General features: G+C 39.2%; 2 protein-coding genes and 1 long non-coding RNA gene across 7 annotated transcripts in view; 1 reads left to right on the top strand and 2 right to left on the bottom strand.

Annotated features, from left to right (window-relative positions):
- On the bottom strand, window positions 1-12,932 carry LOC127452191 (uncharacterized). The gene is made up of 3 exons (XR_007899211.1): window positions 12,869-12,932; window positions 7,812-8,005; window positions 1-204 (listed from the first exon to the last, which is right to left on the bottom strand). It is a non-coding gene; the product is annotated as an uncharacterized LOC127452191 (long non-coding RNA).
- LOC127452174 (serine/threonine-protein kinase 19-like) lies at window positions 12,322-24,816 on the top strand. Of its 5 annotated transcripts, none has more exons than XM_051717476.1 (6): window positions 12,322-12,633; window positions 17,151-17,296; window positions 17,423-17,658; window positions 21,667-21,764; window positions 21,842-21,989; window positions 22,876-24,816. In XM_051717476.1, the coding sequence occupies exons 1-6, from the start codon at window positions 12,543-12,545 to the stop codon at window positions 22,931-22,933; spliced, it is 777 nt and encodes a 258-aa protein (XP_051573436.1). In that variant the 5' UTR covers window positions 12,322-12,542; the 3' UTR covers window positions 22,934-24,816. The 5 variants fall into 5 exon arrangements, with proteins under 5 accessions (XP_051573436.1, XP_051573437.1, XP_051573439.1 ...); XM_051717477.1 differs by having other exon boundaries at window positions 17,151-17,293; XM_051717479.1 differs by lacking the exon at window positions 12,322-12,633 and adding an exon at window positions 12,931-13,052.
- The window catches only part of LOC127452180 (ras-related C3 botulinum toxin substrate 1-like), an 18,307-nt gene continuing 13,802 nt past the window's right edge, over window positions 22,957-27,461 (bottom strand). The window contains exon 6 of the mRNA XM_051717486.1: window positions 22,957-25,085. Coding sequence (XP_051573446.1) covers window positions 24,955-25,085 — 131 coding nt within the window. The 3' untranslated portion in view covers window positions 22,957-24,954. The remainder of the gene's footprint in view (window positions 25,086-27,461) is intronic.

Genomic DNA, 27,461 nt, shown 5'->3' on the forward strand with positions numbered 1-27,461 from the left:
AGTATTTATTTTATCCACACAGTCAGGTTAACAAAAAACTGCTCTCAGTGGCCAATTCAAACAGGGCTTTTTTAGTATCTCATAGAACTGGACGTGTGCAGTCTCTGCATATAGCTGCCAGTCATTCAGTCACCAGTTTCCTTTGCCACTCTCTCTCCCACTCTGACACTCTGGTGTGGCTTATCAGGTCTCCCTCCGCCATCACTATAATGAGAGACAGGTGTTAGAGTAATCACAGCCCAGGTGAAGAGCCTTACCGCTTACCCTCTCCCGCAGACAGACACATGACCACGTCCCCATGCCACAATGTTGTTTGGCCTATACAGTTGATTTTAACCCATAAATGCATGTGTGTTACACCAAACATAACCACTTACCTCGGGTCTTTAGCATCCTGACATGTACACCTGACATGTTCCTCATGCTGCCAAAACAGCGCAGACCCACCGAGGCATGGACTCTACAAGACTCCTGAAGGTGTCCTGTGGTATATGGCACCAAGACATTAGCAACAGATCCTTCAAGTTCTGTAAGTTGCGAGGTGGAGCTGCCGTGGATCTGACTTGTTGATCCAGCACATCCAGTTGATGCTCATTCAGATTGAGATCTAGGGACTTTGGAGGCCAGAGCAACAGCTTGAACACTTCATCATGTTCCTCAAACCATTCCCAAACAATGTGTGCAGTGTGGCAAGGTGCATTATCCTGCTGAAAGAGGCCACTGCCATCAGGGAATATCACTGCCATGAAGGGGTGTACCTAGTCTGCAGCAATGTTTAGGTAGGTGGCACGTGTCAAATTGACGTCCACATGAATGGCCGGACCCAGGGTTTCTCAGCAGAACATTGCCCACAGCATCACACTCCCTCCACCGGCTTGTCGTCTTCCCACAGTGCATTCTGGTGCCATCACTTCCCCAGGTAAATGGTGCACACTTATACAGCTGTCCACGTGATGTAAAAGAAAACGGGACTCATCGGACCAGGCGACCTTCTTCCACTGCTCCAGTTCCAACACTCACGTGCCCATTGTAGGCACTTTTGACGGTGAACAGGGGTCATCATGGGCACTCTAACTGGTCTGCGGCTACGCAGCCCCATACGCAGCAGGGTGCGATGCATTGTATGTTGTGACACATTCCTCCCGTAACCATCATTAAAAGTTTCTGTGACTTGTGCCACAGTAGACCTTCTGTCGGTTCGGACCAGATGGGATATCATCGATTGCCCTCGCACATCGATGAACATCGGGTGCCCAACGGTTTATCGCCGGTTTGTGGTTTGACTCTCCTCAGACCACTGTTGGTAGGTACTCACCATTGCTGACCAGGAGCTCCCCAGATGCCTTTCCGTTTCAGAGATGCTCTGACCCAGTTGTCTGGCCATAACAATTTGACCCTTGTCAAAGTCACTCAGGTCTTTACTCCTGCCCATTTCTCCTGCATTCAACACGATGAATAATACAACTGATTGTTTGCTTACCATCTAATCAACCAAGACCTTGACATGTGGCCTTGTTAGGAGATGATCAATGTTATTTGCTTCACCTGTGAGTGATCATAATGTTTTGGCTCATCAGTGTATATTTATTATAAATGGATCTACAAAATCCCCAGACAGTGTAAGCATTTCAAAGCATTTTTAAGACAATTAGAAAATAACAGAAAATAATATATTCTGTTATGTTTTGATGGTTTATTTTTCATATACCAAACAGATTATGCAACAAATTATAGAAAAGTATTCATGGCTAACATGCTGAAATTTTATGAGATGCAACTGGCTGTCAAACTCATACTGAGCTTCACATAACTCATACAGGTGCATCTCAATAAACTAGAATGTCATGGAAAAGTTCATTTATTTCAGTAATTCAACTCAAATTGTGAAACTGGTGTATTAAATAAATTCAATGCACACAGACTGAAGTAGTTTAAGTCTTTGGTTCTTTTAATGTGATGATTTTGGCTCACATTTAACAAAAACCCACCAATTCACTATCTCAAAAAATTAGAATATGGTGACATGCCAATCAGCTAATCAACTCAAAACACCTGCAAAGGTTTCCTGAGCCTTCAAAATGGTCTCTCAGTTTGGTTCACTAGGCTACACAATCATGGGGAAGACTGCTGATCTGACAGTTGTCCAGAAGACAATCATTGACACCCTTCACAAGGAGGGTAAGCCACAAACATTCATTGCCAAAGAAGCTGGCTGTTCACAGAGTGCTGTATCCAAGCATGTTAACAGAAAGTTGAGTGGAAGGAAAAAGTGTGGAAGAAAAAGATGCACAACCAACCGAGAGAACCGCAGCCTTATGAGGATTGTCAAGCAAAATCGATTCAAGAATTTGGGTGAACTTCACAAGGAATGGACTGAGGCTGGGGTCAAGGCATCAAGAGCCACCACACACAGACGTGTCAAGGAATTTGGCTACAGTTGTCGTATTCCTCTTGTTAAGCCACTCCTGAACCACAGACAACGTCAGAGGCGTCTTACCTGGGCTAAGGAGAAGAAGTTTTGTATTTCATTTGGAAACCAAGGTCCTAGAGTCTGGAGGAAGGGTGGAGAAGCTCATAGCCCAAGTTGCTTGAAGTCCAGTGTTAAGTTTCCACATTCTGTGATGATTTGGGGTGCAATGTCATCTGCTGGTGTTGGTCCATTGTGTTTTTTGAAAACCAAAATCACTGCACCCGTTTACCAAGAAATTTTGGAGCATTTCATGCTTCCTTCTGCTGACCAGCTTTTTAAAGATGCTGATTTCATTTTCCAGCAGGATTTGGCACCTGCCCACACTGCCAAAAGCACCAAAAGTTGATTAAATGACCATGGTGTTGGTGTGCTTGACTGGCCAGCAAACTCACCAGACCTGAACCCCATAGAGAATCTATGGGGTATTGTCAAGAGGAAAATGAGAAACAAGAGACCAAAAAATGCAGATGAGCTGGAGGCCACTGTCAAAGAAACCTGGGCTTCCATACCACCTCAGCAGTGCCACAAACTGATCACCTCCATGCCACGCCGAATTGAGACAGTAAATAAAACAAAAGGAGCCCCTACCAAGTATTGAGTACATATACAGTAAATGAACATACTTTCCAGAAGGCCAACAATTCACTAAAAATGTTTTTTTTTAGTGGTCTTATGATGTATTCTAATTTTTTGAGATAGTGAATTGGTGGGTTTTTGTTAAATGTGAGCCAAAATCATCACAATTAAAAGAACCAAAGACTTAAACTACTTCAGTCTGTGTGCATTGAATTTATTTAATACACGAGTTTCACAATCTGAGTTGAATTACTGAAATAAATGAACTTTTCCATGACATTCTAATTTATTGAGATGCACCTGTAAACTACACAGCTTATGTTATTTTCTCAGGCACTTACTGAGTCCAAATACACAAACAACTTACAGAATGTCAGTAGTACTCTCAAATGGCAATAGTCAAATCATACTGTTCAGGTGTAACACTTAACAAATGTTAACAAATAAATACATTATATTACATTGTCACTTAGCAGATGTTTTTATCCAAAGCGACTTACAAATGAGGAACACAACAAGTAATTTGTCATACAAAAGTCAACAATATCTTCAGTATCACACTTCCAAGATCTCACAGTGGCTGAAGTTGTAAAGATGCCAGCGCAAGATTTTTATTTTTTGTTAAATAGTAAGTGTATTTAGTGTTGATTGGTGGAAAATCAGCCAGTAGAATGAAATCAAGAGTGGGGTGATGTGAGCCATCTTTGGCTAATTGAAGACCAGACACACTGCAGCGTTCTGGACAATATGCAGTGGCATAATCATGCTAGCTGTGAGACCGGCCAACAGGGCATTACAGTAGTCCAGCCTTGAAATGACCAGAGCTTGGATCAGGAGCTGTGCAGCATATTCAGACAGGAAAGGTTGGATATCATCCACCACCACTCCCAGGTTCTGGTCTGTCCTGGTTGGCATTAGCATAGTTGAACCAAGATTAATAGAGAACTTGTTGCCAACAGATGGGTTGGCTGAAATCACGGGGAGTTCTGCCTTGACAAGGTTGAGCTGAAGTTGACGTTCCTTCATCCAGGTCGAGATCTCAGAGAGTCAGGCAGAGATACGAGCTGAGACGGTGGGGTCGTCAGGATGGAAGGACAGGTAGAGCTGCATGTCATCAGCGTATCAATGGTAGGAGAAACCATGTGCTTTAATGATAGGTCTAAGTCATGTAGTGTTGATTGAAAAGAGGAGTGGTCCAAGCACTGATCCCTGAGGAACACCAGTGGTCAGCTGGTGCGATTTGGACACCTCTCCTCTCCAGGTGAACTTGAAGGATCTGCCTGTGATATATGACTCAAACCTTCCAAGCACAGTTCCTGTGATGCCCAGGTCAGAGAGAGTGGACAGGAGAATCTGGAGGTTCACTGTTTTGAAAGCAGCCGACAAGTCAAGGAGGATGAGGACAGATGATTTGGAGTTTGCTCTCGCCAGTCGCAGGATTTCCACTACTGACAAAAGGGCAGTCTCCATTGAGTGTCCATTTTTAAACCAGACTGATGTCTTTCGAACACTTGCAATATTTTACATTCTGCATTTCTTCTTCGTCATATAGCAATGTCAAATGTAAATAAATATAATATAGCCGTCATTTGTATGAATATAGAACTCATGTGTCTCGTAATAAACAAAGAAATAGGTATACTGTGATAGTAAGCTTATAAAGATTTGACATAATATGAAAAAATATGATTTATGGAAGCGCAAATATAAATTAAGTGAATCAATAAAGACCCTATACACTTATGATAATCAAGCAATTAGAAAAGATTGAGGAATACTAAAGAGGTAGGGGGATAGCTCCAAAAAAAAAAATGGATGAGGTAAAAGGGGTGGAATGAGGTGTTGGAAAAGTACAAACTTATCAGAATGATTTAAGGTAAGGATCAATATTTTATGTTAGACTGAGGTGGAATGACTTTGTGAAAGTTCCTGGTATATTTTGTGATTTGAACACTAGGAGGTGCTCTATACTTGTTTTCTTTGGTAACTTGTCAGAGAGCAAACAGGTATGGCACTATTTTGACGTGTAATGATGCTGGAATAGAAACTGACACAAAGTTTTCCAGTGAATGGGAGTCCATTGGGAGTCCATTTTCACAAGTGTTTGTAGCTTGCTAGCCTGCTTAGCATTGCTTATTCTTATTCTTATAAATTCATCGCTTTATCTTTTGCCATTTTACCATGTGCTTCTGTTTTTTCCGCTTTTCTACTATTTCATCTGTGTGTATTATACTGCGTGCACCCGTTTCTCTCGCTTTTTTCCGCTTGTCTACATCTCGCGTCTCGATTGCGTGCATTCGTTTTCTCCACTGTGTTTTACACGGATTATTGCATCAATCTCAAACATCTGCTGATTAGCAACCACATCGATCTCAAACCCTCGCAGCTCACAAACAACCATAACAACAACAACAACAAACAACTGCAGTAAGTCATAGCATCCACTCACATTATTGCATCCTGCATTACACGCCACGTTTACAATAGCTTCTTCTGTCAGCAGTGAGGGATTCACATGTGATAAATGTAAGGAATTAGTCAGGCTAATGAGCTAGAGGCACACATCCAAACACTAATGGAGGTCAGTGAGAAAGAGAAGACGGTAGACACTGTTTCGGATGCGGGTAGAACAGCGAGTAACACACACACTTTGGTTCTGGCTCTAGAGCCCCTGCAGCAGGGCGATTGGGTAATGTCTCTGCGGCATACTCACTCAGCAAAGCAACACCACTCTCCTGTTCCTGTTAGGGTGTCCAATTGATTCTCCTCACTCAGTGATGCACCCACTGAGAATCATGTTGAAAGAGCCCTAATAATTAGTGATTCTACTGTAAGGAACGTGGAAATAGAGACTCCAGCCAACATTGTTAAATGCATTTCGGGGGCTCGGGCATCTGACATCAGATCAAATTTACAAGTGGTGGCTAATGCTAAATGTAGATTTTCTAAAATTGTTATTCATGTCAGCACTAATGATGTCCGGCTTTGCCAGTCAGAGATCACTAGAGATAATGTTAAAGAGGTGTGTGAACTTGCAAAAACTGTCAGACACTGTAATATGCTCGGGCCCCCTCCCTACTCATCGTGGTGACTAGGTTTATAGTAGATTAGTGTCACTGGATGGCTGGATGTCTGAGTGGTGTCTGGAGAAAAGCACAGGATTTATAGATAATTGGAAGAGTTTTTGGGGTAGACCTGACCTGCTAAAGAGAGACGGACTCCATCCCTCCAGGGAAGGTGATGCTCTCCTCTCTAGTAATTTGGCTCATAGTCTTAATAATGATAGTATTTGACTAACTGGGGCCCAGGTCAGGAAGCAGATAAACTGGTTAATCCGAACATCTGCTAGCTGCCTTGAGATGTCACATAGGTCACATAAACTACAACACATAGTAACTATATCACCTAGATACCATATAGAGACTGTGTCTGTTCTCCGAACTACCAAACACAAAACTCTCACTAAATCATTTAGAAAAAAATTTGTTTACGGTCAAACTTGAAAAAAACTAAAAACATGTAAGATAAACATCATATAAAGGTAGGGCTACTAAACGTTAGATCTCTTTCTACCAAAGCACTAATTGTAAATGAAATTATTACAGATCATAGTTTGGATGCGCTCTGTATGACTGAAACCTGGCTTAAACTGGATGAATATATTAGTTTAAATGAATCTACTCCCTCAGGTTATTGTTATAAACATGATCCTCGTCTGAAGGGTCGAGGAGGAGGTGTTGCTACAATTTACAGTGAAGTTTTTGGTGTTATTCAGAGGACAGGATATAAGTTTAAGTCTTTTTAACTAATAATGCTTAATATGACACCGTCAGATATAAATAAAAAAAATCGCTGTCGTCTTTTGCCCTTGCTACAGTATATAGATCACCCGGGCCTTACTCTGGTTTCCTTGGTGAATCTGCACATTTTCTATCTGATCTAGTAATTAATGTAGATAGAGCTTTATTGTTGGTGACTTCAACATTCACATAGATAGTGAAAATGACACATTTTAGGATTAGCATTTATTGATATTCTCAACTCTCTTGGAGTCAGACAAAATGTGACAGAACCAACTCATCACCATAATCATAATCTAGATTTAATTCTGTCATATGGAGTTGATGTTGATCATTACCTTGTCTCTTGTTTGTTGTGATCAGTTAATGTCATTCAATCTACACCACACTATCATTCAGGTAGAACTATTCTTTCAACCACTAAAGATAGCTTCACTAATAATCTTCCAGAATTGTCTCACATACACTGTAAACCAAAAAGTCTAGAAGAACTTGATGAAAAAACAGAAAATATAAATACAGTCTTCTCTAGCACTCTTGATAGCGTCGCCCCCCTTCGATTAAAGAAAATTAAAGAAAAAAGCCTTGCACCATGGTTCAATGATCACACTCATGCTCTCAAGACAGCAGCTCGGAAAATGGAGCACAAGTGGAAGAATACAAAATTAGAGGTATTTCTTAGTGCATGGAAGGATAGTAACTAAGCACTAAAAGCTGCCAGGTCAGCATATTTTAGCAAACTCATAGAAAATAACCACAACACTCCTAGGTGTTTATTCAGTACTGTAGCTAAATTGGTTAGTGTGACGAGGAGGAGGGCGTGGCCGGTGCTGAATCAGCTGATCAGCGAGAGAGCGAGATAAAGTAGCAGCCGGAGACGCCGGTTCGAGAGAGAGAGATGCACACGGCTGTGCTGCACGTTTGTTTATGTTGGTTTTAAGTTTGCCATTAAACTTTATGCTTACTGTTCAGCCAGTTCCCACCTCCTCCTTGCCCGTTTTTATACTGTTACAGTGTTGCCAAAACCCCCGGGAGGGAGAAGGGATGCGTTGTCACGGAGTCCTCGCTGTTGCCATCCACCAGGGGAGCAGCTACGGCCGTCTGCCTGGGGACGAAGGGGTCGCTGCCGGCCGCCAAGAGCCGGAGGAACCGCGACTATCTGCCAATAAGAGGAGGAGTGGTTTGCATTAGCGTGGTTTAGATCCTATTTATCAGACCGCTACCACTTTGTATGTTTAAAAGAGGAATTGTCATATCAAATTAAAGTTAAGTATGGGGTGCCACATGGATCAGTTTTAGGACCTCTGCTTTTCTCCTTATACGTACATGCTTCCCCTTGGAGATCAGGAATCATGGAATAAGTTTCCACTGTTATGCCGACAATACACAACTTTATATTTCTTCTAAACCCAACAAAAATTCACAATTCTCCAAATTAGCAGTGTTTCAATGAAATCAATGAAATCAAAGATTGTATGGCCAGAAATTTCCTTCTACTCAATTCCGACAAAACAGAGGTACTAATGATTGGTCCAAAAACTGCAAAAAATAAGAAGCTAAAATATAATTTGATTCTCAATGGATGTACTGTTACATCGTCTTCTTCTGCAAAGAACTTAGGTGTTATATTTGATACCAATCTGTCCTTTGAAAATCACATTTAAAATGTTTGTAGAACAGCATTCTTCCACCTGAGAAATATTGCTAAATTACGACACATGCTCTCTGTCGCTGATGCCAAAAAATTAATTCATGTGTTCCTGACCTCAAGACTAAGATTATTGTAATGCATTACTGGGAGGATGTCCAGCAAGATCAATAAATAAACTTCAATTGGTTGAAAATGCAGCAGCCAGAGTGCTGACGAAAACCAAGATACAGTATATGATCATATTAGCCCAATTTTATCGACTCATCTATTTAGCCAGGCATAAACCTAATTTATCCTTCAACTCACAGTTAGGCTGCTTTAGTTAGGTCTGCCAGAACCAGAAATCATCATTATCTATTACTCTGCATAAAATTTAATGGCATCTACACTAATAATATTCTATTTGTTTCCCTGTCTCAATCTCAGGATTCATATCCCGAGGTTATCAGAGCCTGCCAGATCCAGCTGTATTCCTGCTTGGTGTCGGACTCCACTGCTACGTGTCGCTGAAAGATGACGACAAACTACAGCTGGTGCTAGCCAGACATCACTTCAGTTTTTTGACACATGCGCATGCACTCTGTCAACGCACCTGATGCAGTACCTGGTCCATATTAAAATGTGTGCTTATAATGATCTTTGAAGTGTTTATAAAGTGCTCTCGTGCACTGGACATCTTGGGTCATGTTTTTTCCGCTTCAACTTGTCTCCGTCATTCAAACGAGGTTCATCATGCAAAACATTTTTCACTGGGTTGTAAAGTGACATCACTGACGGAGCTTCTCCGTGCACGGCTAATAGCCAAATGATCGATAATTAAATTAGTTGTCGATGATTTTCATTATCGATAATTATCAGTTTTATTGATTAGTTGTTGCATCCCTACATCAGAGGCTGTGGTAACTGAAAATTCTTTAAAAACACTGATTACTTACGTAGTTGTATCCGGATAACGAAAACGCATGTGCATTTACACCTTCTTTGAATGTGGTCAGAATCCGTTCCTGACCATCTCACAATCCATTCACAGTGCATCTTGGGTGCATTTACACCTTTCATTTAATGTGGTCAAGTGTAATCCGATAGCGATCCGATCACCGAAAATGCATGTTAATGCAAGGTGTAAATGGGGCCATTATGTCCCCCAGCATGACAAGAAAATATCTGAGGTAGCGTCGCATTTTCTCCAAGATTATTTTATCTATGCATCATTTGTATCCGCTTGTCAGTGATCATTTCACATTGTATTTGGCCTTGTTTCGTTTTTTGTGAGCATCTGCTGTTTATATATTTTGTTTATTTCATGAAGTTACAAGCGAAAATGTGACAAAAGACACATCTGTTTACAATTTATAAACTCTGTGCTTTTTTCTCTGGTCTTTTAATGTATATATTTGGTTTTTGAGTAAAACAATATTTGTTTTATTCTACTCGAGAACTTTCAGATCTGTATAATATTTTGACCATATGTTTGATAGTATGATGTCCTGTAAATACTCATATTTTATAAATTATGAAAACAAAAAACTTCAAATTTTTCAGCAGAGTCGTAGCAGCCTTGTGCCACAGGTAATCAGATTCTTTTAATTAATGTTTTCATTTATACTGTGAAGCTCTGTTGCGCAGCATTGTATTTGAAGAAAAAAAAACGCTTTTTTTGGTTGAAAATTAAATTAGTTTCTTTTTTTTTTTTATTAAAGATTTATGTATTAAAGGTGCTGTAAGCGATTTTTTTTTTCATGGAAAAGTATGCAAAAAATATTCCTACTCCCTTATAGATATTAATGAATAAGTGCCCTGAGATATCTCACCGTCATCTCTGTGACAGCTGTAGACTTTGTACACAGCAAACAAAAACGTGTCTGTGGACCGCAGACATTGACGCTTTTCACCTGTCAATCATTTTGCTTGTTCTCATAGTGTTGTATTTGAAGCAGATCACTGAGGCTATGATTCATAATGTTTGTCAGTTGAGGGCGCTATTGTGCCACTGTTGAATTTGACAGCCACAGGAACAAACAATGCTGCTTTTTTGCTCAGTTTTGGTCTCACAATTATCTTTGTAGGGCGGGGTTTTGGAATGAGGGGCCTGGCTAATTCAATGGCTTAGTCACACTAAAATCACATACAGCACCTTTAATTTGAGTTAACACAGTTTAAAACCAAACTTAATTAAAACATAAAACATGGCATCCAGAAAAAATAAAATGGAAAATGCAGAATTTGCAACTACAAGACATTATGCAGTTATTTTATTCCAGTCCTTTTCTGTGTGATTTCATCAGTAATCTGAGGCTATTTATTTGTTGCTGAAGTATTGATTTAGTATCAATATCGAGGTACCAGGGCTGGTGTTGTACCGAAGCCAAAAGTTTCATATCGCAGCAACCCAATCACAAAATGATGCAGACACACCAACACAGAACTGTAAATGCAAACCAGCACGTTGGCCGCTATGCGGAGCCTACGGCGTAGGTTCGACACAGAAGTATAAACTGGCCTTAAGCCATTAAATGCAGGCATGTGCCAAGGGCTTTGAGACTGGGCAAGCATCAAAGATTTTTAATACACATTATTAAACACTGTGCCCAGAACACATTATACGGGTGAGTGTAATGTTGTGGAAATGTTATTGATGTAATTGTTGCCTTAGAACCCACCAGTCAGTGGAAACAATTATGACACAGTGGCAAACTTCATGACCAAATTGTTTTAAATTCAGGACAGTAATATTGCTCATATCACACAAATTAAAAATTGTCATATATTAAGCCAAGCATGTTTATGTCCATTAAATCATACATGAACCATAGTGCCAGAAGAGCTTGTTTTGACATACAACAAAAAGAAAAAGAAAAGATTGCTAGTTGCTAGTTTCAACATCGTAGGCCTGACACATCACTCTTCCCATCGTTCAGAACCACTGGAATGGACAGCAGCAATTAACTAATCTGACCACCAAAGACAACAATCTTAACCTGAATGCACAAGGCAGCTTTAAAGGTGCAATATGTAATATATTTACTGTACTAAAGCATACAATTATCATAATATGTCATCAGAGATTTAGGAAATATGCTAAATTGAAATACTGGCTTCTCTGAAAACAATGCTACAGCCATTATATTCTACTTTGAAATGTCTGTTCCGGGCCGGAATTTCTGTTTGTGTTTTGGCCTGTGTGATCCCGCCCACTGCCCATTTCACAAAAGTATTTCAACACCCCAGGTTGCCAGATTGAAAACAAGTTAGCGGGCTAACACAGCTCTCTGCAGTCATGGAAGCCAGCAATACATCTAGCTAACATTGACAGAGTTATAAAAAAATCCACATGAGCTGGTTTATAATTTGCAAACAATAAAAACATTGCAAACGTTTACATTAGCTGATCAAATTACAGTGTAAGGCTCGTCGCTTTCCATTGTCAGTTTGCTCGTTCCTGTTGCGTGTCCTCAACCTGGCAACCCGTGTGAGTCTAGGGAGGAGGGGACGGGGGAGACAACTCTCTCCAATATTTTAAATTTGGACTGCAGAACCCATTTTAAACGCTTAATGTCAATGTTACATATTGCTCCTTTAAGAACATTTGTTCTAATAAAGTAGTTGAAAATATATTGTTTTTAAGTTTATAAGAAAGGTATAATCTAGTTAAGAGATGTAAATCCAGGTAGTAGAGAGTATAGCAGATTTTTAAAGTAAGGGTTGAGGCATAGACACAGAACCTTTTAATATAAGACGTTAAATTGCAGTGACAACAGATCGTCCTGTCTTTGAGTGTGTGCGTGTTGTTTTAACACAGTCCGCTAGAGGGCAGAAGACGGCAGATTGTGCTTCATAATAGCACATGAAGAAGAGTCTCGGTCAACCGTTTGATGAGCTCTAAACAAATAATCAAACATTCCTAAAACAGCAGAGTTACAATTGAAATATTCTCAAATTATTCTACTATATCAACATGTTACAAACTAGCATAGAAGCTATATTAGTACAAGTAAAATCTAAATAAAAATAGTATCTCTGCTAATAGCTTGAAAGTCAGTAAGAAATGAACAGAAAAAGAGCTTTAATCGCAGATACATTCTGTTTAATGAAGAAACGCAGATCTGGAGCTGACAGTGTTAATGGGGAGAGTCAAGGTAAGTTTCTCACACAACATTAACATTACTTAATTTAATATTACATTTATTAGTTATTTAACCATTAGTATGTAGCCTTATGCTTTTTTATATATATATATAATTGTCTGAGAGTCGCTAAGCCTCTTTAATAGCTCAAAAACATTGGATGATACGTAAATTTAAGTTAACTAATTTTATAAGACCCGATTAAAACTTGATTTGCATTAAATGTGTTTGGGTTTAGGTTACAGACCATTTCGAGGACTGTTCGTCACTGTTCCATGAACATTTCCTGCTTGTCAAAACAGAGAGCATTTAGCAGAGACGGGCCACTTCTATCCAAAATTTTCCTGAACGCGGAAGTGTTTTCAATTTCCGGTCTCCAGTGTTTTCACTCGCATCGACGAATATTCTTAGCGGGAAATGTAATGTTTAAGGTAATACATTTGTAAAAATTGTCAAAAAACATGCCGATAGTTCACGGAGTCGAGATGACCGTTTTTTATAAACAGTGCCTCACCTGAGTGTGTACATGACACAAAGCGATGATCCGAGGTAAGTTACGTTGATATCATGAATTCTGAGTTCTTATGACAGCCAACAATAGCACAAGTTGAGCCTGAAATTAAATTTTACACCAAGCAACACTTGGTTGTTGTTCTCTTCTGGATTGCTTGTTTTGGCAGTTTTTACTTGGCGTCTGGAGACCAGAAATACAAAACGGGCAGTTAGAATCATCATGGCGCCGCCCAGTGGTTGCTCAGGAAAACTGTGGATTAAAATGAATGATAGAAATTGGAACACCCAATGGCAGCCAACGATCAGCGGAAAAAATACAGCCTCATTACCGCTGCCTTTAAACACCGAGTATGCCTCTCCTCGGGAGACTGGTCTCAACCTGCTGGCATCTTCGCGGGTCCAGGAATGGTGCGGTGAGGGTCCGGTGCGAGTTAGGGTGCTTTCACACTGGCAGTTTAGTTTGAAACAGAGCACGGTTCGCATGAAAAATTGGTAATGTGAAAGCTGTTATGCATACCGGGGAGCGCACCGTGGTACTGAAACCGAGACTACCTATAGGAGGTGGTCTGAGTTCGGTTGCAATGGAACTGTAGCGCGATTCGTGTGAATGTGAAAGCAACTTGGACTTGGGTGCGCACTCGTTCAGGAAGTAAAGTAACCTGCGCATGCGTTTTAGCCGATGACGACATCATCAGTTTCGACTTATAAATATAAGGTATAATAGGAGATGACAGTTGTGATAACTTCACCTTGGACACGAGCGTAAGCGTGCAGTGTAAACAAAGATGCAAATGAATTCCTTGCAATCAGCTGTCAACTCAACAGCTGTCAGCCTTCCCCTGGACATCTGATGAGTTATGCCATGAAACGTGCACATACGCAGTTGCCGTTCACTCTGCTGTGCATAATGGCACCAAAATAACAAAAAAACAAAAAGTACGATGAGTTGTGTTGTGTTCTCCATGCGTGTTTGTGATGACGTAAGATGAACGCAAATGGACCAGGGTTCGATAGAATCAAGTGAGTGTGAAACCAGACCAACGCTGTAGGGGGCACCGGGAACAATCGCACTCGGATTCGGACCACAGCAAACGTACCCAGTTTGAAAACCACCTTAGATGCGTCACCAGATCCGCACCCCCAGGAGCGAGTTAGATGCGACGCCGGGTATTGGAGCACGTGTCACGGCCGGGCCGCTTGAGTGAAGCCGGCAACACAGGCGCCTCGGACCAATACAATTTACTTCTTATTTGAAATATTTTCTTTTATTGTAATCTTGACCAACCGTTTTGGTGATTTTGTTTTTTCCCCATTCAAGTAGATAAGAGCTTCACTGTCCTAACACTTGTTTAAATAGAAATAAAGTTGCCCAAATTACCTAAGGTTATTTTCAGACCGTTTACTTTGTTCCGAAACAGGGACTAAATTGTTACAATGTTGCATTATCTTCTTGGTTCGGTTCGCTTTCACGAGGCAACATTTCAGAACAGACCAAAACTATGTCAATAAAAGTCATGTGAGCAAGCTGTCCCCTTATTGGTCACTATGTTTGTTCACTGTTCCAGGATTAAGCTCATCCATTGATATACCGGTTAAAATTATATGCCTGTAAAAAATTTGTCAACCACAGACCTTATTCACAATAGCACCATCTTTGACAATGAGGCTGTGAGGGATAGACTTACAGTCTCTTCAGTGGACTGTACTGCAGTTTAAAGTGTTTTTGGATCATTCTGTGGACAAAACATTGATAAAATATCTGTCCAAGAACATTCAGTATACAAAGAACTCTAGACAACTTGGGTTTTGGAAAATCAGATGTTGATCTAGGAGCTTTAAACAGCTTTATACCATTTGTGCCATTGAAGTGATGGTAAGTCTATCCCTCACAGCCTCGTTTCCATTCCCATTAAAATTCAAACATGGCACTAGCATGAATAAGGTCTATTACAAATTTTAGAGAATTTTCGAGCGTCGCCAGTTCAGGGTTGTGTTCCAAATACAAATTACCCATCACTCGGATGGATATGATTTGTAAAGTTTCTGTCATGGTTATTTTTATCCGTCATTAGTTGCTTTTGCATTATTTCTCCATTGAAACGTGCCTGTTCTCACAGATCTCTCTCTCTCTCTCTCTCTCTCTTGCATGTACACACACACAAACATCAGAGTAAAGCCGTGTAAAAATGCTTTTTTATTTGTCAAAAAGTTGCTAACGCCATCCTACCCGTGTTCTGCCGCTATCCAAAAGAGAGAAACCATCGTACTAAAGTTACCTCAGGAATTATAAAACAGCTCCTATTCTAAACATGCAATTATATCTAATATAGTTGCCAAAAGGCTATATCCACATTTTGATGGTGAATTACAGAGAAGTGCTGATCTACAGATGTCTTCTCCAAAGATCCCTCAGTTATGTTCGTTGGTCCGTTGGGTGGTTTTGCATTCTCACCACAAGTGAACTGCTCCAGAGTTCATTTGCAATCGGTCCGAGACCACCCGATCGATTGTTTTGATGCAGATCCGAGTGCGATTGCCGTGTTCATATATGCCTAAACGAAGCAAACCAAGGGAGAAAATGCGGCAGGTTCCGAAAAACAAATGCTTCAAACGAGTGAGGTGTGAAAACACCATTAGAGCGTTCCAAAAATGGCCGCCGAATGGACTGACCTTGAAAAAGAGACTTTGTTGAAAGGATCTGGTGTTGTATCGAATTGTGTTCCCCGACGGAATCTGTTTCCCCCTAGCCCCGATAGGATATGGGGTTAGAGTAGGGTAGGGTAGAGAAGGTTAGGCTTAGGTTTAGGTTTAGGTTTGTGCATGGGGCAACGCATTCTGAAAGCGGAGAATGTTATTGGGGATGTCATAACAACTGGAAGCAGAGGGGGGAGATTTTATTCACAAATACACAAGATCCTACCTTCACGCTGAGGAAGTACTGAAATGCCTCTGTGCTCATGAAACTCCAAGAGACAACACATCAAGTCATTAAAAATATCTCTGTACGACACCCCTGGCCACCATCTCATGTCATTCACCCATCGCGTTATAGTTAAGGTGAGCAGATTTTTTTAGTGTTAAACTGGGACGGTTGGAGGGGTGCAATTATATTTATACACATACACACACACACGCGCGCGCGCAAAAGTATATATATATATATATGTATTTTTTTTATATTCAATTTACAACCATTTTAATCACATTTAAGCTTCTAAAAAATAGTGTGACAATTTAATTTTAAAAGTACAATCGTAATTTTCTTTAATGTAACTTGCATGTGTAATATAAGAGCTGTCACTGTTGGCAATTTCATGTCAACTACTCATTTTAACACAAATAATTAAATTGAAACCTAAAAATTAGACAATGTTACACGTATAACAATTAAACGCTTCCAGATCCAATTTACCTCCATATGTGATGGGAAAATGAACATTTAGAGTGACAAAAAACACCTCACTAGCATTTTCACGTAGTAAAGGGATGCTGTAGACTCACACTATCAAGGTGAAAATACTTTCTGTGCTTCCACACCTAATCCATTTTGATCGACTCTTCTCAGTAGCTTCAATGCAAACAGGAAGTTAGATGACAAAACACGGAAGAGCCGAGTGTGGAAAAGGGGTGAAGACACATGAATACTACAGTGAATGTTCACTAAATTCTGATTTTCTTCGATTGGTGTACAGACTGTATCAGTATCATCTAAAAGGTGTCTATTTCTACTTTCAGTTTGACCCCAAACATAAAAAGCATCCTGCAAAACAACCAAAGAATTTGAATGGAAAATAAAAAAGGGTGATTTTGAAATTACTATTATTGTTTGAACACATAGAGCAGAGGTCTCTGAAACTGTAAGGGAGTCAATCTTAACAGAGGGTTAAGTCACTGAAAGTCAAATAATGTGCTACTGGACACAGTAAAACATGATATAATTCAGTTCAAAGCTTCATGTTAGTTCTTGACATTTTCATTGGAAATGACTGAATAATTTGTATGATTTTTGTTTACAGATGGAGTGACTGATATCAGATCAAGCTTGCAGTGCCTCATGATGCTGTTTTCACGCAAACTCTTCAACGACACTCTTCCTCCTGTGGTGTTAAAACATCAGCTGTACAGTTTACACAATGACAAAACCTTAGTGGACAAGCAGGTGGTAAGATCAGTCTGTATCTTATTTAAATATAGATCAATAAATCAGTTCACCCTCTCCAAATAAAGACATAGTAGTAGATTATTTAAATGCATTCATAAGTTTTGGTATGGTTGTCTTTGTTGGCAGAATGAAATGAGAGAAAACGGCGAGCTGTTGATGTTCCAGATGGGATTCGACTCTGAGGCCTTCGCTTTGGTGTTTTCTGAAGACTACAGATCCAAAGTTCTTCAGGGGCAGGCAGGCAGAGAGACTCTCGGAACTGTAGAGAAATTTCTGGATAAACTAATTCCCGCCTGCTCCGAGTTGAGCTTCAACAAAGAGAAAATGCTAAAAGAGTTCCTCTTTACAGACTCTGAGATCACGTAAGGACAGAAACGTTATTATATTGTTCTGTTGAACACTGTTTAAAAGACCACTTCTATGGTTCTTTAATTTCTCTTATATGCAGGATTCATGCGTACATTATTCTAAAGAACATAAAATCTTACATCAAAATGTAATAAATTGCTCGGTCTCTGAAACAACTTAGCTTTTCAGCTGGTGTCACATAGGCTGGGTGGACTATTGGTTAATGTTAACCAATAGCCAAATAGCATGTTGGGCTGCCGTTGGAGGTAATGCAGCCTTTCTAAAATCTTTCAAATAGTTAACACAGTAATACACCCTGCTATTAAGAAATTTCATCAGGTCTGGACTGGAGGAAGTATAAAGCCGAGTATCATCAGCATAGTGAAAACTTATTCAATGATTCCTGATGATGTCTCCTAAGGCCACAATATACTTCTAGAGAAATGGAAGAAAGAACAGATGTGATGTCATTTTAAAATACAGTAAATCTGGTCAAAAAATATGTTAAGTTCTTTGCGGAATAAGCTTGCCAGCGCAAACTTGAAGGAAAACTTTGCGCTGGCTGTTAAACACCTTCTTACTGCTATTGGTCCACATCATAGGTGGGTGTGACTGGGTGCTCCACATACACCAACATCTTTTTCCAGTTGATTTCTTGAGTCGAGATCAGACAACCTGAACACATTGGAGTGCTGAGTTGCCGAGCTGGTGCAAACGTACCTACATCTCTACGATCGTTCACGTAGAGACATTTTCCAAGACCATGTCATGTGAATTTATTTTATAAGCCTATAAAATACAATAACATATGATAACCGGTGCATATTATTGCCACATACACTGCCTGGCCAAAAAAAATTAAAAAGGTTGCATACTGTAATATTACGTTGGACCGCCTTTAGCTTTGATTACGGTGTGCATTCATCATGGCATTGTTTCAACAACCTTATGAAACATCACAACATTTATTTCTGTCCAGAGTTGCATACATTTTTGGCCGAGATCTTGTATTGACAACAGGAAAGTCGAACCACTCCGTTAAGTATTCTCCAGCACATCCCAAAGACTTTCAATTGGGTTAAGGTCAGGGTCCAATTCATGTGTGAAAATGATTCTCATGCTCCCTGAACCACTCTCTCACAATCTGAGCCCAGTGAATCTTGGCATTGTCATCCTGGAATATGCCATAAGGGAAGAAAAAATCTATTGATGGGATAACCTGGTCATTCAGTACATTCAGCTGACTTCATTTTATTCCCACATAACGTTGTTGAGCATAGACCTGACCAATAGATGCAACCCCAGATCATAACACTGCCTCCAGAGGCTTGTACAGTGGGCACTATGCATGATGGGTGCATCACTTCATGCTCTTCCCTTCTTACCCTGATGCACCCATCGCTTTGGAATAGGGTAAATCTGGACTCATCAGACCACATGACCTTTTTCCATTGCTCCACAGTCCAATCTTTAAACTCCCTAGCAAATTTAAATGTTTTTTTCCAATTTGCCTCACAAACAAGTGGCTTTCTTGTGGCCACACAGCTGTTTTGTCCCAAACCTGTAAGTTCTCGTCGCATTGTGCATGTGGAAATGCTCTTACTGTCACTATTAAACATAGCCGTGAGTTCTACTGTCGATTTTTTTACGATGTGAATTTCAAGCATTTTAGTGATCTCTGATCACGATCATTCAAGATTTTTTTCTGACCACATTTCTTCCGTGAAGCTGATGGTTCACCACTATCCTTCCAGGTTTTAATAATGCGTTGGACAGTTCTTAACCCATTCCAGTGATTTCAGCAATCTCCTTAGTTGTTTTCTTTGCTTGATGCAGGCCAATAATTTACCACTTCTGAAACTCCATAACATCTTTTCTACGACCATGAGATACGTCTTCTGACATGGTTGTTTAAAAAATGAGAAGCTACACACTTCATCACTTAGGGTTAAAAGAATTGTTGCCAGCTGAAACATTTATCACTGCAATAACGATCCAATCATAGGCTCTTAAGTTTCTGCTTATTTAAATCCAAACGGCAGCTTTTTTTTGGCCAGTGTGTAAATATATATTACTTTAAATCATCATCAAGTGGTTAAAATGGCGGATAAAGCATATCGGAGCCTGTAGGACCACCAACACTGCACATTTTGGATGTCTAGTTTATCTAACACAATTAGTAAATGCTCCATGATATGAATGTGGTTTGTCCAATAAGGAAGACATCCAAAATGTGTGGTGTTAGTGGTCCACTAGGAATGGATCAAGAATCTGTTAGTTTATTACTCAGTTACTCAGTGGACGGCTAGTAAACCGTCCCGCGGTCTTTGGTTCTTTAATGGATAAACTCAGTGTGCCGGTCTCACCCGCGATGGCGGAAATACACAACAGTCCAATGTGGTTGGACTACAACACAGCAGATCTCATTCATGATAACAGTACATTACAATAATACCTTGAGTATTATTAGCAGCAATGAGTGGACTCGGCAGTCCGTAAACTGTACAAGCAATAACCTTGATACACAAGAATAACACACTATAATATTCTATCTCTGCCCTGATGTAAACCTCTTACTTGAATTGTATGAGGACGCAGACGAATGTGTGTTCATCTGTCCTTTAACTCCGACTCGGTTCCTCGAGGATCGGGTGATGACGGAAGGCCGTTTCCTCGCTCTGTCGGCAGGTGGTACGGCTGCTGATTCTCGGCAGGCTGGCGGAGAAATAAGTGACGTCGACTTGATTGAAGAGGGAAGAGAAATCTTTTTTCTCTTCGCTTCTGCAGGCAAACGGATGAAGATGCGGATTGCTCGGCGGTCTCCTTCGGATCCGTTAGAGTGTTTGGTGGAACACAGAGTAATCTCAACTTGTCCAGCGAGATGGAGATTGTATGGCCACAGTTTCAAGTCGGATGTTACTTCCTTGTGCCACGAGGCTACACCTGAGAGCAGCGATGAGCTGCATCTACACACGGCGAGCAAAGTTGCTGGAAGCAAATCCCGGAAGGATCTCAGAGGTATTTCTACTTCTGATGATGTCATGGTTGAGGGGCGTTCTGTCATGTGCCTCATCCAAAAGGAGTTGAGAGTTCGATCCTTTAGTGAGCAAGGCTTCATGGGATTTGTAGTCCGTTTTGGACTCGCTTTGTTTGATTTTTGCGCGGTTTTTATCAGTAAGATTTATGACTTTGTGTGTGGGCCTCAGTTAGGTTTTACGACTGTATTAGGCCTGTCTTTGTCTTCTATCTGAATACATGAGGCCCAACACCTCAAAGTGCTACTGTTGTTAGTGCAGCTCAAAACAAGTTTAGAAATTACGACTGAAAGTGTATTATTGTATAATAAAACATTATTATTATTATTATTAAATGTGGGGGAAATGTGCCAATAGAACTGGCTTCATGTTCACTGAAGATTTTCACTGGAATTATTGTACATTTTGCTGCTGCATTATCCAGTAGAGTAGTTATCAAAAATGATTTTCTTTATAGGCTACACAATTTTTTATGCAATTGTTTTGTCTACGCTATTTTATAATGATATGTGTAGTTATAGAAAAAGTTGTATAAGTGCATCCCTAATAATAACATTTAGAATGTAATTTTCCAAACAAAGTCTAATTTAAAATAATGGAAATCCTAAATCCTGACTGAAATTCTTCACAAAAACCATTTCTCTGTAAAAAATAACAGTTGGAAGGACACTGCTTTTCTAGTGTTACAGTATTATGTCGATAACAATAGTGTTACAATTGGTCACCGAGATCATCATCATCATCATTTAGGATGATTTGGATCACTCTCAAATGTGAATTTGAGACTTTCAGCCTCCACGTCCGTTCAGGTCTTGCTCCATTCTGGTATGGAACGCCCATTTTTCACGATCCAATAAATTCCCAATGGATAAAATCAAGTCCCAGCCTAAATTTCTTTCTTGTTGATTATCCTGTTTCACTCGGAAGGAAAAATTGGTTGTTAATGTCATTTCACGTTGACTTTAAAAGATGCTTTTCAACTTGCAGGCAGCTGGTGAAATCAGGTGTGCTGACCGTGAGGGATGCGGGCAGCTGGTGGCTTTCAATCCCAAACTCTGGCAAATTCATTAAGTATTTCATTAAAGGTAGGTTTTACAACAAGACTCACATTCATTGGTTTTCCTATTGTTATTGTTTAATATCCAGTTACATCTTCTAACAGGGCGCAAAACTGTTCTTGGCATGGTAAAGAAATCCAAATATGGTGAAATCCTAAAGACTGAATTGGAGGGACGGCACACACCTGCCCAGGTTAAATTCCAGATGAAGTATCACATTCATGATATTGTTGGAGCGGAGTTAGTTGAATGGTAAGACCACTGTGTAGTATAATTGAACACATTCAATAATTATAATTGGGTGAATCTCACAAAACCTGGTTATATTTCACCCCAAATCAGAAGAACAGTGGAACAAATTATATTTTTCTAAAAATAAAAATAAAGGAAGCCTATTCAAAGACAATTCAAATGTTTTGCAATTGTGACATTTTCATGAGGGTTTTTATTTTATTTTTATATTGCAGTAAAAAAATCATAATTAAGAATAATGTAAATTACAAAAATAAACTTCGGACATTACAGATTCAATACAAGTTAACCTCAGTTGACAGCATTTGTGACATGAGTACCGCAAAAATCTGGGTTACATAATCTGAGGCACTTACAATGGAAGTAAACATTCAAATATTCAATAGTGTAGCCACAAGATGAAAACAACATGCAGATTAACATGATTTTAGTGTGATAAAATCGCTTGCTAACCTTTTCTATATAAAGTTATACAATTTTACATCCAATTTTACTATTTGCCGTGACAACATAATGCTGTAAACCCTAAAACAACTGTAAAAATGACAATGTAAACAACTTTACAGTTTAAATTATACACAAGTTTATACAGAAGAATTTAATGCAAGTGGTTTTATAAAATATAAGCTTCACATTTCTGCCTTTTAAACCCTTCAAAAATTTGGCATCATTTACTTCCATTGTAAGTATCTCACTATAACCCAGATTTTGGCTTTTTTAAGGAAAAGGAGGGAGTCTAAATTATTTTTTGTGGTCATTAACATTATGCCACAAATGCTGTTGAACTTGTAAAATATTTGTTTTTCTTTGGATTTTGGGGTGAAATTTTGGAAATTAATTCAGTGACTGATGACTAAACTTTTTTTATTTATTTTTTTGTCTCTAGCATACAGACAACATCAGGGACGGTATTACGTTATGTGGATGGAAACAACTTGTCTTAGATTCAATTTAGTACACATTTGAATGAACTGTATAGTTTTATTTATTGCCATGTTTTGTTTTGGGTTACAAACAGCCCCAAGGCAACAGTGTATTATTGTTTGCTTTATCAGATATAATATTTCACATTAATAAAAAAAACAAAAAACAATTCTCATTCATTAATAGTACATATGCCATACATTTTTTTACGTTTATCAGTTGAAGTCAACATGCAATCAGATTTGACCCCATGTACTGTGCACAATTCATCATCAATATCCTGTTTCAAGTCAAATGTGTTGCAAAACTCTTTTCATGTCGACTTTAAAGCCTATCACTTTTTCAAATGTACACTTGGAATCAAACCAAATGTTTTAAGGTTTAATCTGAATTTATTGTATTTGAAAAACAAGTGACATCATGATTACCACTAAAAACAGGGTAACAATGTTATTAGTACATGAATAAAATGTTAGTTAAAAATGATTAACTATAATGGGAATTTAAGATAAACCTACTCCACATAATAATCCTGTAGTGTTTATTTTGTAACATTAGCAAATATAAAAGTGTCAAGAAGACAAAAAATAAAATTCTAAAAATGTGCTGTTAACAAAAATATATATTTCTATATGGCTGTAAAGGGTGTACTTAAAATACCCAGACCATTAAAGGATTGTTTTAACTATCAGATTTACCTGTACACTAAAAGTCCCACATGATCCATTTGATATTCCAGACCCGGACAGCCTTTGTCAAATATATAGGACATCTTAAGTAGAAAGGACCTTCAAAACTGGGATGCAGATATTTGGAAATCTGTCATCACCTCTTACAGCTGAAATATTTATGACATACTGGGGTGAATCACACAATATCTGTCAAGGGTCATATTTCACCCCAAAATCAATAATAATAATAATAAAATAAAAAGTGTTTTACTTACAATTTAACACATCTTAATACCATTGAGGTTTTTGGAATTATGACAATCTTTCATGACAATTAACCACATTTCCCATTAAATCTCAAATTATAATGGCCAAAAAAAAAAACAACTGTTCTCAATTATAATGCATAAAAATGAGGAATTATTTAAATAGTCAAGTATTTCTATTAGTAGTATTTGTAGTGTTTAAAAACAAATCAAAAATCAACCTGTAGTACCTTAAAAATGGATGTATTGCAGTAATTGGAAATGGACTCACTATTGAGTATAACAGAAATTACAAAAAGTAAAACATCTGAACATCAGGCTATTATATTATCTGAATACATTAAGGTAATGGAAATTTGGGTGGGAAAATGTGGTTAACTGTCATAAAAATGGTCACAATACAAAAAAGGTCCTAAACTAGGCTAAACTGGTTTTGCAAATATATTTCTTTGATTTTGAGGTTCAATGTGGCCTGGACATGTTTTCATGATATTCCCCCACTGACATAAAAGCATTGCAATGAGTGCAGCCTCAAATACAGTATAACCCCCAGACAAATCATAGTGTTAACAAAACCTGATAATGAAGAAATATACAAATCTGGAAGGACATCTCATCCTTCTGTTTACAGAACCTCTTGTTTTAGTGTGAGGTAAGCTGACTTCTCAGTAGCTAACAGTTAGCTTTGGTTTGCCAAATGGTTGCAGCACGTAAGAGGTAATAAGCAACAAATTTAGTGTATACAATGCTGCCATTTCCTATTGTAGTGCTATTTGGCAAGATCTTCATTCCTTTCAAACAAAGACTGTAAACAAACATTATGGGTTCTCAATGGAAGGAACCAACTTCAGGTCATTGTTAACCTTCTAGTTAATATCCGTTATCCATCAAAGGCCGCAGGTAGTACAATAATGTGTGTCTAAGGGAGATGGGTTAAGAATAATATATATATATATTTTTTTTTTTTACAACATCTATCAATAAAAGTTTTGTGAAGGTATAAAGTTGTACTGATGGTTACATGGGAGGAACTGAAAAATGAAAACATGGTCTCATTTCTAACTTCTCCCCCTAAAATACAGTTTGGATGACAACAATGTTTCCTCAGAGCAGGGAGCACTTCCTCTTTCTCTTCTTGACAGGAGGAGGGCACAGTACGGCCCGAATGGCCTCGTCAAACACCGTCTTAAGGCCACGCTGTGTGAGTGCCGAGCACTCCAGATACTTCACAGCCCCTGAGAGATGAAGACAAGTGTCATTTAGCCCAACATTTTTAAAACATATGACAGCTTAACAAGTGTGATTTGTCAGAAGAAACTTATGACTTAAGCCAAACACAAAATGGGTGCATCTTACAAAAGCTGTCAAGACCATTTTTTAATTGTTATATTTAAAATGTACATTATATATATATATATATACACAGGTGCATCTCAATAAATTAGAATGTCGTGGAAAAGTTCATTTATTTCAGTAATTCAACTCAAATTGTGAAACTCATGTATTAAATAAATTCAATGCACACAGACTGAAGTAGTTTAAGTCTTTGGTTCTTTTAATTGTGATGATTTTGGCTCACATTTAACAAAAACCCACCAAATTCACTATCTCAAAAAATTAGAATACATCATAAGACCAATAAAAAAAACATTTTTAGTGAATTGTTGGCCTTCTGGAAAGTATGTTCATTTACTGCATATGTACTCAATACTTGGTAGGGGCTCCTTTTGCTTTAATTACTGCCTCAATTCGGCGTGGCATGGAGGTGATCAGTTTGTGGCACTGCTGAGGTGGTATGGAAGCCCAGGTTTCTTTGACAGTGGCCTTCAGCTCATCTGCATTTTTTGTCTCTTGTTTCTCATTTTCCTCTTGACAATACCCCATAGATTCTCTATGGGGTTCAGGTCTGGTGAGTATGCTGGCCAGTCAAGCACACCAACACCATGGTCATTTAACCAACTTTTGGTGCTTTTGGCAGTGTGGGCAGGTGCCAAATCCTGCTGGAAAATGAAATCAGCATCTTTAAAAAGCTGGTCAGCAGAAGGAAGCATGAAGTGCTCCAAAATTTCTTGGTAAACGGGTGCAGTGACTTTGGTTTTCAAAAAACAGAATGGACCAACACCAGCAGATGACATTGCACCCCAAATCATCACAGACTGTGGAAACTTAATACTGGACTTCAAGCAACTTGGGCTATGAGCTTCTCCACCCTTCCTCCAGACTCTAGGACCTTGGTTTCCAAATGAAATACAAAACTTGCTCTTGGACCACTGGGCAACAGTCCAGTTCTTCTCCTTAGCCCAGGTAAGATGCCTCTGACGTTGTCTGTGGTTCAGGAGTGGCTTAACAAGAGGAATACGATAACTGTTGCCAAATTCCTTGACATGTCTGTGTGTGGTGGCTCCTGATGCCTTGACCCCAGCCTCAGTCCATTCCTTGTGAAGTTCACCCAAATTCTTGAATCGATTTTGCTTGACAATCCTCATAAGGCTGCGGTTCTCTCGGTTGGTTGTGCATCTTTTTCTTCCACACTTTTTCCTTCCACTCAACTTTCTGTTAACATGCTTGGATACAGCACTCTGTGAACAGCCAGCTTCTTTGGCAATGAATGTCTGTGGCTTACCCTCCTTGTGAAGGGTGTCAGTGATTGTCTTCTGGACAACTGTCAGATCAGCAGTCTTCCCCATGATTGTGTAGCCTAGTGAACCAAACTGAGAGACCATTTTGAAGGCTCAGGAAACCTTTGCAGGTGTTTTGAGTTGATTAGCTGATTGGCATGTCACATATTCTAATTTTTTGAGATAGTGAATTGGTGGGTTTTTGTTAAATGTGAGCCAAAATCATCACAATTAAAAGAACCAAAGACTTAAACTACTTCAGTCTGTGTGCATTGAATTTATTTAATACACGAGTTTCACAATTTGAGTTGAATTACTGAAATAAATGAACTTTTCCACGACATTCTAATTTATTGAGATGCACCTGTATATATATATATATACATAAACTCAGCAAAAAAAGAAACGTCCTCTCACTTTCAACTGCTTTTATTTTCAGCAAACTTAACATGTGTAAATATTTGTATGAACATAAAAAGATTCAACATCTAAGACATAAACTGAACAAGTTTCACAGACATATGACTAACAGAAATGGAATAATGTGTCCCTGAACAAAAGGGGGGGGGGGGGCGGTCAAAATCAAAAGTAACAGTCCACCAGCTGCATTAAGTACTGCAGTGTATCTCCTCCTCATGGACTGCACCAGATTTGCCAGTTCTTGCTGTGAGATGTTACCCCACTCTTCCACCAAGTCACCTGTAAGATAAAGGACATTTCTGGGGGGAATGGCCCTAGCCCTCACCCTCCGATCCGACAGGTCCCAGACGTGCTCAATGGGATTGAGATCCGGGCTCTTCGCTGGCCATGGCAGAGCACTGACATTCCTGTCTTGCAGGAAATCACTCACAGAACGAGCAGTATGGCTGTATTGTCATGCTGGAGGGTCATGTCAGGATGAGCCTGCAGGAAGGGTACCACATGAGGGAGGAGGATGTCTTCCCTGTAACGCACAATGTTGAGATTGCCTGCAATGAAAACAAGCTCAGTCTG

Source organism: Myxocyprinus asiaticus, chromosome 14, assembly GCF_019703515.2.
Source record: "Myxocyprinus asiaticus isolate MX2 ecotype Aquarium Trade chromosome 14, UBuf_Myxa_2, whole genome shotgun sequence".
Taxonomy (NCBI): Eukaryota; Metazoa; Chordata; class Actinopteri; order Cypriniformes; family Catostomidae; genus Myxocyprinus; species Myxocyprinus asiaticus.

What these genes read in the sequence shown, in the direction of transcription:
- LOC127452174 (XM_051717476.1), top strand. Translation starts at nt 12,543, where the DNA reads ATGAACAGAAAAAGAGCTTTAATCGCAGATACATTCTGTTTAATGAAG. An exon ending in TTTACAGACTCTGAGATCAC is followed by an intron (nt 17,659 to 21,666) that starts GTAAGGACAGAA and finishes TTCAACTTGCAG; the next exon opens with GCAGCTGGTGAAATCAGGTG. An exon ending in CATTAAGTATTTCATTAAAG is followed by an intron (nt 21,765 to 21,841) that starts GTAGGTTTTACA and finishes ATCTTCTAACAG; the next exon opens with GGCGCAAAACTGTTCTTGGC.